The sequence below is a fragment of the Prionailurus bengalensis genome, chromosome A2, assembly GCF_016509475.1.
Source record: "Prionailurus bengalensis isolate Pbe53 chromosome A2, Fcat_Pben_1.1_paternal_pri, whole genome shotgun sequence".
Taxonomy (NCBI): Eukaryota; Metazoa; Chordata; class Mammalia; order Carnivora; family Felidae; genus Prionailurus; species Prionailurus bengalensis.
The window spans coordinates 112314318-112325821 of record NC_057348.1 but is presented as its reverse complement, the minus strand read 5'-3'; the positions used below and the strand labels follow the sequence as shown (position 1 = coordinate 112325821).

Sequence of the window (11504 nt, the reverse complement as noted above, 5' to 3'; positions counted from 1 at the left end):
TATTTTGTGAAATTATCATATTTCCCAATTTTCTGTGTCATTTAAGGCAATTTAACTTCATGTATAATTTAAAGCCAGAAATAATAAGAAATTTGTTTAATGAGAATTTGTTTTTCTTAAGAGCTATTTTATATTCAAATATTTTAATTTAAAAATACACTCTATATTATTTTTTTTTTTACAAAGGTGGGATTTGTTAAATGAGACAAATAAGGTTTTATTACTGATAATTTAAAAACATTTCTAAATTTTATTTTTGCAGAGGTTTTAAAAAACTTTAATGAAGTAGCTGGTAAATGTAAAATAGTTTTTAAAGTTGTATTAAATATACATAAAATGAATTTCTATATTATGTGCAAATTTATATTTTCTTACAATTTAGAATTAAAATATTTCATATTCAATATTCTTAATAAAATTTATGTACCATAAATTTTGTTATTGTGGAGAATTCTTATCAAAATCACATTTATCTGTGGTATAGTGTAAAGTTAGTAAATGTTCTTTACACAAATCACACATTTTCCATCCTTGATAACTGCAGGGTTTTTTTTTTTTTTATTGTTGGGTTAAATAATTTTAACTGAAGTAGGCCATAGAGGTTGGAAATCTGAATAAGAGAGTTAGCTTATGAAGATAGATTTTATGCAGGAAAGTATGCAGGTAGATAAAAGAGTAGTGTTATTACTCTCAGGTGTTTCATTAACAGCTGCCCAGATAGCTGAACAATTGTTTTACATAATTCAAATAACTTAAATATGCAGTTTAATGACAGTCATTACATGGGCTTGAAGGTAAATTTATCAGAACCAAAGAAAAAATCAAACCAAAGAGCAGAAAGGAGAAAGAATAAAATTGTAGGAGGACTTGAGGGGACAATTGTTTGTTTTTTTCCTACAGTACTGATTGGTTGTATCATATTTTTCTTTTGTTATTGACATCAGACATACAAGATACTACAAAATCTAATTACAATGGTTTCATATATTTTCCAGTTAATTCTGTTTAAAACTGAGATGATCATATGAAAGTATTCTTTAGAAAGGCATAGAGAGATTAAAAATTTGTTAGCAAAATTGGGAGAAACCCACCCATTCTTACTAGTTAAGGTAGGTATGCTGAAATCGTAGCCAGTAGCATAAAGTATAAATAGGAAGATGAAAGAGCTTTTACAACCTAAAGGTTTACAGGATCTGAGCTCATAATCAGATAGGCTCCATGATGAGTTGTATGTGATTCAGTTGTACTGAAAATTGGCTTCACATGTTACCATAAATTGGTTCTGAAATATTTATAAGAAAAGGAATGTCCCTATCCCCATGAACATTTAAAGATGAATTAGTGTAATGTTATATAAGAACAACTTTAAACACTGCATCTAAGATGCCAATGATTGTAAGATACAATCACAATTTTAGAGATGCGAATTGAAAAAGTAGAAATCTTAGAATCAATGAAATATGAATATGTATAATCAGTTACCCATAAAAAAATTGCCATCGAGTAATTATAAAAGAAAAAGGAAATTATCTGAAAGAATGCTAGTTCTATATTTCTCTGAAAATATATCTCAGTTTACATTGCATGAATTGGAGTTCATAAGGTCAATATAAATAAGGATCATCATAAGTTAAATGTTAAGAGTATATAAAACAGAATACAATGTGCACATGATTGAACTCCCAACTAGCTATATTTCACTTGATACTTATATTAAAAGATCTAGATCTCAAATCCTTTAGACCTGAAAGAAGCTCAAATGGGTGTGAAAATTTTAAATTCTTAATTTTAATGGGTGTGTGTTGGCTCAGGTGCATAATGAATTTTGAAATAATTAAGAGATTTTTGGAAATGAAGAACTTCATTATATCATTACATTCAGTTATTTTTCATGATTAGCCTTATTGAGCCTGGAGTTTTAGGCAAGCTCTTAGGAAAAGTGAGTAGGAAAACTAGGAGTAAGGAAAGGAAGGAAAAGTCATTGAGTATAACTTAACTATACCAGGTACCAGAAGGAATATAATTCTATGGAGAAAAATTTTCATAGTTCATCATGATCATATTTCAGTGTCTCATGGATACCTATTGTCATACACAAGAATATCGTTAGTGGAATTAAGTATATGTTTTTTTTTTAATTTGAAATTTATTCTTTTGTGAAGTTTTGCATCTTTTTCACCCACTAATTTTGAGTTTTGAAAAATTTGCCTCCAAATAAATCTATTCTGATAACCTTAGATTTCCTTTTTATCCTTATAAATCAAAGCTGTATTGAACATTCAGTACATAATCAGATTTTTGGTGAATTTTTGAGTCTTTCAGAGAATGTCTATGACTTCATATATATTAACAAGTTTCAAAAAAAGGTTTCAAATGTTTAGAAATCCATGTACACTGTGGTGTAAAGATGTCCCCAGAGAAACAAAATGCATACAGTTATATTGTAGTGTATATATGGCACATGTCTAAATCATTACATACTTTAGGGCACAAAAATGCTGTCGTACCAAAAGTGTTCAAGTTCTTTGTTAATTATTTAAAATTTCATTACTTGTTTAATATCATGAATCTCAAAAGGCTCCTATGGTCATATTAGTTGAAAATAGGCTCTATTTACATAAATTATTTAATCTAAGCATACCCTGTTTTCCCTTACCTTTTAATTAATTCTAACTAGTCAAATATTAATTCTCTTCTCAAAGCCATTTTATAGGAAAATATCCATTATTCAAGTAAAATATAAGCTCTAAAACCTTAAGAATTAGGTCTTTAAGTAAAAAAAGAAAGCACAAGACATCACAAGCATAACTACAATCATCAGCAAGCCTTGAACTGCCTATGAGAAAGTCTGTCTTTTCCTATAACAGCGTTGGTCCATTATATTAGTGCAAACTAGTGACAGCATAAAAACAGAAGCCCTCGGTTTTTAAGGGTTTCATTTTATTATGCTCCTTTGGATAACTCATTCTACATGGAGATTAGTTTATGAACATTATAATGTTAATTTTTAAAATTGTTGGCATTTTAATAAATGGATAATTTCCACTTTTTCCTTTTGGGGAGCTATAGTGTATCCATATTTTTTCTTTTTAAAATGGATGCTATGTGTGACGGGCAGGCTGCAAAATACGATTTTTATGTTATCCTTGGTGATCAAAGGTATCTTACACAAGTGAGTCACAGTACTGAATTATGTCAATGTCCCCAATTTCATTTGGGGAAGAAAATACAGTTCAATTTAGCATCCTAATTGCGTGGCTGGAGGGGACATTTAATGGGACTGCTGTGTTTGCTCCAGAACACTTATATGTTTTTAAATCCTCTTTGTGGTAAAATAAGGGGTGGGAGTTCGTCTCATTAAAATGCAAATATCCTGGCATTTCGTCCAGTGCTTGAAGACAGCAAATTTGGGAAGTTAATTATAAGAAAGCATTTTAAATAAATTCCTTTGTTCTCATAGGCAAAGCTCTGTACTACACACAGGACTATTGGACTTCTAGCCAATAAAATCAGACCAAATAAGTCTGTAGGGATATGGTAATTGTGAAGAAGTTTCCACTGGGGAAGACAAAAGCTGATGGCCTCTATATCAAGCTCTCAGGCTGAGCACTACACAACTCACAGGCTGTCGTTTGAATGGACTTCCCTGTACTTAGGCCATGCTGAATTCTCTTAGAAGCTGATTAGCAAGAAAGATTACAAGCCAGTCGTGGAATTCAGTTTGAATTACTCTTTTCTGTTTTCCTTTGAAATTTTCTCATGCTCATATACTTAAGACTTCAGTAAATCACATTTAAAAATACTTGCCAATCAAATATTTTAAAGATTCAAGAGGTAGCATGATATTGTGCAACGAACACTAGCCTGGCAATCCGAAGATAGAATTTCTCTTCAAATGCTGCCACTTAATCACTTGGGTGTTTTTTAAGAAATCATTTAAACTTTGTGAGCCTCAGTTCCCTGACTAACTAAGAGGATGAATTAACTTACTTCTAAGCTATTGTCTATCCTCCTCCCACTGTATACCTTTAAAATTCTGGTGAGTAGGGTTGAGGTGATTCAGGGACAGAATCTCTTAGGCTGTACTGAAATGCAAAAAAGAATAGAGCTTACTATAGCTTTTAATTTGAAAAATGCTCATATCTACTTGGATTTAATATCTGAGAGAGCGCACTAAAAAATGTGGTACTTTGCTTGAGGCAGAGTTTCTAAATACCTTGTGAACTTCAACCTGATGATTAGACAAATGAAATGGTGGAACATCCAGTTTATCAGGTAAGAAGATATAAGACTCCACGTCTGCACACAACGAAGCTGTTCTGATTTTGATGTGACTTTACAGTGTCCCTTATTAAACATTCAGCTTTTAAAACATCAGTGTTCTAATAAAGTGACATTGTATTATTAGGTTTTTATGGCAGTAGTAACTTAGCACTTATTTAATCCAGTCATCTGTGACATAATATAAACTTATCCTGTAAGAAAGAAAAAACATGAAGGCAAAGAGGAGAGAATGTTGGGATTAGTATCTTGTAAAAAGCAGAAAACATAAACAGATGCATAACACTACACAGTTTCGAAAGAAGTTTCCCTCAAGATTAAGGTTTTATCTATTAACCTCTTGAATGAGTGAAACACTAACCATTTATTCATCTAGATGTTCTTGTCTAGTCACTGCCAGTTGTAGAAGTGTTTGGCAACAGTACTATAACTGCCTGTTATTTTTTTCATCCACATGTTCGGTGGAGGGATTACTGTACCCTTGTAGTGACACAGTGCCCAAACTATCTCACAGCATTGTCTCTCTCTGGGAAGCACAGGAATGGCAGGTACCTGTAAAGTGTAATCAGTGCTCTTCAGATGATCTACATTCTATGCTGATCTAAATAAGTTATATATTACAGTAAAGTGCTACAATGACACTAGTCTCAAACAGTAGTAAGACACATTTTTCTCTGAAAAATTCAGCAGCGATGTGAGTCACATGATGATGAGGATGCTTGTCAGTCTTCATTCAAGTGGACAACCAGCAACCAGCATGATCTAGAACAGTTTGTCTCCTCCTGTGACTTCTAACAGTATATTTTCTAGGAGCAATTATTAAAAATCCAGTTTCCCATAAAGTACTTTTTATCTCTTTAGAAGTTGCACCTGAAAGTTTCATGAGCATTTAATTTGCTGATATCCATTTTTATTTCTTCAGGTTTCTCACGTCGGTAGGTTACTGTTCTTGTGCAAACGCTTTGCAGAATCAACTTGTCCTTGATGGAGAAAAAATACTATCATTAATTAACAGCCTAAATATTGGAAGAGGACAATGACATACTGATAGTAATTCTTTTTTAGAATCCACTGACCTTTTTTGAGGCTGACACCCTGTAATCTGCCGAGGACTTAATTTTATTACTGTTCCATTGTAGTATCACCTGTCTAATGATAAGGACTTTAAGCAACCCAATCAAGAATGTAACTATGAAGATGATGAAAAATATTCTTAAATAGCTTGGGCTAGAGAAACATTCTGTAATGAAGCAAACAAATAAATGGATTAAAACTAGAATGAGTAAATCAAAGGATTCTAACAAGCAAACAATGTTCTCCGTCTCAATTAATAGGACCAGAGATATTTTCAAACCTGCATTTTTAAAACAGAAGAATACCATTACTATTGATTCAAAAATAAACTCCATAATTTTTTTATTACACATTTATTATTAAAATGTTTCCAGGAGACATTCTTTAATTGTATTAACTGGAATGTGTCCAAATCCCTTAAACAAATAAAATTTTACCTGTGGCAGAGAAGAGACAGTTTTTGTGGTGTGTACTGTTGGTCACTAAGTGGGAAACAGGATTTAAAAATTATTTAACAGCTCTGTGCATTAGCATATGTTTCTGTGGTTATGCTTGCTCTTCATTTGTTGCACATCAGTAATGGAAAGTAAAGTAAACAATGCAGAAGCTAAAAGCAGTACTAGTCTAATAGATGAATAGCTATTTCCTTTGAAACCGTAGTGTAAATTTCCATTATTATTACAAGTAGCTTCTCCAGGGAGTAGGAGTGTCCAACTCGGGACAATATGCAAATCTCTTTCCTCAATTTTTATTAATTTGGTTTTTACTTGTCCATTAACCAAATCTGTCATATTTTGCTTCTAAAAATTCACTGTGTGTTTTTTTCAAGAACAAATAATTACTAGCTGGCGAAGGAAATGCTGCATTAAGAGGAGGAACATACTAGGTCTCTGTTTTAGTACCAGACCTTTGGCAAACTCTAGTTGGAAAGTCTGCAGGCTCTGTGGATGCCAGAAGTATTACCCTATTTTAAGGGGAACATTGCACAATATGTCAGTATTCCACAGAACTCACCAGCTGCCCCAGATTCACAAAATTACCTCCTGGCTTAAAGAGGCAAGTATTTTCTACCCATTCTCCAGACTTTGGGGACTTCACCTAAATGTATGAAGGTCTCCCTGAGAGGGCCTTTTGAGAGGGGACCTTCCAAGTCTTAGACCTTACCCAAACATGGGTAATTTCTGTCTGAATTCCCAAGGGATGACCAAGCATGCTTTTGAATAAACCAAGAGCTCAGGAATAACGTAAGGGCTCCTCACCAAGTGAGAACACTTCGAGCCCAGTTTTCTTGTGGTCAATGACAACGGTCCTTGAAAGAAAGGGTAGAGGGAGTCCAGAGGGCTACTAATTGGAATAGAAACACCAAATGAGAGTACAAGTCTCCCTTTGTTACTGTTCTCACACACAGAGACAATCCAAGATGCTCTATTCAAAAGTGGTGCCCTTGGAGTCTTCCAGAGTGACCTTCAGGTCTATGACATGCATGCCTTTCATCCTGACAGACTGTCATTTCCTCTGGCTGTCTTAGAACTAGTCCATCAGGCTAAAGCAGATCCTTAAAGGGGACACGTGGCTTGATCCCACTTTTTGGCTTCTTGCCTAGGAGGAGCTTAGCCAGAAGAGCAAAACACCCTTTAAGTGTGATTGAGTGGATAGATAATAGGGGTGGCTAACAAATGTCCTTTTCCTCTCCTTCCACCATAGTTGTGAAAGGGAGGGGAGCCCCCTAGCTACTGTTACATTTTACAAATATTTCTAATGGGTTAGGATAGAGGACATTTTCAAGGCTCAAGTCTGCATGCATTTTAAAATGTTAGAATATCATTTTGGATAGCCAAACATTTAGCCTTGGCCATGACTCTCATCTTGGTTTAGGTCAGGCAAGGGCTTTTCCTAAGGACCTTTAAGGGAATACTTTTTGTAACCACACTTAGGTCAGAGTAGGTTTGTTTACTTAACATAATAAATGACATGTTGACAGGAAGGGCTCTATTTATTAGAAAAGGCACTTGGCTTTCTGGAGTGATTGCTGCAGCCCCAGCTGGCAGCACATGGGCTGTTTTCAAAGCCAAATTTATTATGGACTAAGATCAGTGTGGATGCAAGAGAAGAAGGAAACAAAACTGGGGAAACTTTATTCTTCTGTGCAGGCTCTGTAAGAGCTGGAATTATTTTCATAAGTTGGAGGAGAGACTAGAAATAATAGTAGCAGTAGAAATTCTTTCAAAGAAGACATAATTTAAAGCTTAAGTTCTAATTCATGTGTACTTCAACACCTTAACACCTGAGCAAAGTCAGATACTGGCTTTTGAGTTCTAATGAAGTTTTGTCTTAAAGTGGTCTTTGAACACAGTTTTCACATGTTTCTCCCATTTGTGTGTCATCTTTTAATTTAAATATATCTGTCATGTTCACTGGCTCATTTGCTGTCATACAATCTTTGAGGTTGGTATTATCATCTCCATTACAGATGAGGAAATTGAGGCTCAGGGAAATTTTGTAAGAGGGCTGGTATTTCTTATTGGTATCAAGGAACATGCTTTAAGCTTAAAAGTTTTCATGCCCTTTCCATTAGGCTGCCTTTATAATCACTCACCCATAAATTATATTTATGTCAGAATGAAAAACACCAGAAAGGGATGGCCCTTTTTAGGACATATATTTTGCAAAAGCATGTAATTGCTACTTAGAATTTTTGGTTCACCTGAAACATAAAGGAGAGTTTCGGTTTTACATGAGGAAGGTTGTAACTGGAAGTAAGCTGGGTTATGAAAGAGAAGAATGTCTCCATAGAGTTTATGTCTAAGGGTGAAACGGACTGTACATAGGAAATTTCCATTCTTGGCTCACTGAGGCCTCTGTAGACACTCTGCTTGGTGTGCTTCCATAGCGGGGCCCAGCATGGGCATTTAGCTGGATAATTGAGACAGGAGATCTACTCATTCAGCTGAACTATGGCAAATATACTCAGCTGCTTTTTATAAAGTACCATCTCTGGAAGACTGAGAACACTGAAGCAGTTTTTCCTTTCTTTAGGATGATTGATTATGGGCTCTTTGGGGGAATATGATTCTCTACAGATACTCTCCAGTGCTTTCATTAGTAAGCTTTGGTTTACCTGATGTTTGGTCCATATAATGCTGTTCTGTGAGAGCACATGAAGTTTTACAATGATCAAGTATAGCTTGAGATAGATTATGAGGGTGAAGACATTGCACACAATTCCTATAAAGACAAACAGAAACGAAACATTTAATCTTTGAATAGGTTGTATGCTGGAAGCCAAGCTATCCCGGCCTGAGGGGCAGGGCCCGGGCTGTGAACGGATTGGTGACTGCAGGGCGGCCCACCGACAGTGAAGCTTCTTGGACTCCTGTTTTTAGGTAATTAGGTCTTAAAACTACCTGGGGTATTGTCTGTTGGGGAATTGCCCTCGGCAGGCCCCCTGGGAAAAGAACCATTAGGGAAGAAAATAAGGCTCCCCAAGAAATTGTGCAGCCTTAGGTTTAGCTCTTGCCACCCCCTATGGAGACTCCTCTACTTACAGGAAGGATAGCCTCATACCTTTGCCAGCAAAGAGGGCCTGTAAAGGAGAGACATTGATTTGAAAGCCTCACTCCGGCAACTAACGAGTATATCTCTGGGCACAGGTGACTTCAACCCCTAGGCCCACCTGGCCCTCTGGAGGCATTCCAGATGATGACTGAACCTAGTCTGTTAAACTACAGAATGGTTCATTGGTTCCTAGGTGCATTGTCTCTCTGAGAATGTATGAGGCATGGGTTTCTAAGGCTTTTTCAGCCCCTTTCTGGCACCTTGGACCGAGGCAAACACATTGTTCTGGCCTCATGTGGTTAGGAGGTCATGTCCCTGTAACTGTTCCACTTGAGGTGTTGAGAAATGGAGGGCCTTTCACGAGAACAGCAAAGCAAATGCTTTGTAGATTATAGATAAACACAGGTGCATAATGGAATAATGTAAGAAATTAATCTATAATCAAAGTGTATGCGGGAAAGTTAGGGTAAACTCACCATGTTATTTCTTAAAGGTCGTTTATACATAGGAACATTTTCAAAATTAGGTAATGTTAGAAAAAACATAGTTGACGTATGCTACAAGGAAATCACTAGTATATATAATGCCACGTTTACTGCAATAAATTGGCCAGTTCAACACACTGCTGTTGTCTGTGTCCATTTTTATTTTAGTTTTTTATTTTAGCTTTTTATTTCAGTTTTTTATTTTTATTTTTTATTTTTGTTTTATTTTCACTTTTTCTCCGATGCTGTTCATCCTTCTAGAACCCCTGGACCTGCTGGAGCTGGACTCCGGCAGTTGTAAGCCCATAGTATTTTTTGCAAGACATAAAATATCAAAATAGAGTACTGTTTTAGGATAGTAGTCTTGTAAAACTGGGAAAGAAAGCCAAAATATTTATTTGTAATACTGGCTGAATTTAATACCATGCAAAATTATATTCTAATCACTAAAACTATTTTAATAATGTGTACAGTCAAAATAATGATTTTTTTTGTATTGAGAAGAAAATACCCAAGAAATACATAAGAAACTTTTATTACAAATAAAATTAGCAAAAATATTTTAGAAGATAAATGTTATACTACTAGAAAAATTTATCAGTGAATACACAATTCAAGTTTCACTTGGGTTCATTAGAAATAACTCCATCATTATGTTTAAGTACTGCATTTCCAAGAGATTTACATAAATTACCATGTATAATTTTAAAAATTTTACTTGAGCTACCAATCTGAGAAAGTGAATGTCTTAAAATTTTTGAATAAAACAAATTAGAAGGCACAATGATGTTTAGAGTAGTGGTCTTTGAACAGGCTCAAATTGTTACTGGAAAATTAGTTACTGTCACCAAACAATAATGCCATCTTCACTTAACATATCACCTATTACTTATACATCACTTTTTTCCAGGGGTGCTTCATAGCCAGTATCTTTCTTTATTTTTAAAATAATTTAAAAAACTCAAAAATTAAAAAACCCAATAATAATAGCTAATATTTATTCTAGGATTATTATGCACCAAGTAAAAATGGGTTTTTTTTCACATGAATCATCTAACTTAATTCTGTCACAGAACTATATAGCAAAGTATTATTATTATAATCATCACTTTCAATATCAAGAAACTGAGGCACAGAGAATTTCGACAACATACCCTAGCTCAAACAGCTAATTGATGGTAAACTGCCATCAATTATCATCATGTTGTATACCTTAAGCCTTGTGTAAGCAAGGCTATATGTCAGTTATATCTCATGAAAGCTGGGTAAAAAACAGTGAGCCCTTATGAACACCAAATCTTATTCTTCAAAACAACAAACCTGTTTCAACAAAGCTAAAGCAGGGGCACCTAGGTGGCTCAGTCGGTTAAGCCTCAGACTCTTGGTTTTGGCTCAGGTCATGATCTCACGTTTCATGAGATCAAGCCCCATGTTGAGATGTGGAGCCCCATGTTGGGGATATCCCCTTGGGGATATCCCCATGTTGGGGATAGTGTGGAGCCTGCTTGGGATTCTCTGCCCCTCCCCCTGCTTATGTGCTCTCTCTCTCTCTCTCTCTCTGCTAAAATAAATAAATAAACGTTAAAAAAAAAAAAAAGAGTAAAGCAGTGAATGCCTAGATCAATTCCAATGCTTTCACAGCTATCTAGTGGCCAAAAGTTAGGATCTAAGTTTTCTTGTTCCTAAAGTCCCTATTCAGTTCCTTTTTAGCATGATGATAACAAATTTATCTGGTAGAGAAGATCCAGCAACTTCTAAGATTAAGGAAGGCAAAATAAAAGGATGAACATAGCTATGGTGAAGAACTGCTTCATGTATGTTTGGAGTTGGAGAACACATACCAGTTTTCACTGCAGGCTGTGTGACACGTGGGGCAGTGTTCACAGAAGCGGCCGATGCTCCTGGGATCAGTGCACTGACACTTGCCACATACACATGTGCCTCTTCCACTACACACTTGGCCCTTTGGATTGACACAGTGCTGGGCTGATGCTGATGGGCACTGGCACCGATCTCCTTCCCAGCCACTGAAGCACAGGCATCTGCCCGCTTCACACTCTCCATGCCCTGCAACAGACACTCCAGGACCTAAGTTATTGGAGCCACTGA

General features: G+C 35.5%; 1 protein-coding gene across 1 annotated transcript in view; it reads right to left on the bottom strand.

Annotated features, from left to right (window-relative positions):
* Positions 1–479: 479 nt before the first annotated feature.
* The window catches only part of ITGB8 (integrin subunit beta 8), an 85097-nt gene continuing 74072 nt past the window's right edge, over positions 480–11504 (bottom strand). Inside the window, exons 11-14 of the mRNA XM_043589060.1 lie at positions 11237–11462; positions 8474–8580; positions 5358–5521; positions 480–5261 (exon numbers count right to left, since the gene is read on the bottom strand). Of these exons, the coding sequence (XP_043444995.1) occupies positions 5139–5261; positions 5358–5521; positions 8474–8580; positions 11237–11462 (620 nt within the window). The 3' untranslated portion in view covers positions 480–5138. The remainder of the gene's footprint in view (positions 5262–5357; positions 5522–8473; positions 8581–11236; positions 11463–11504) is intronic.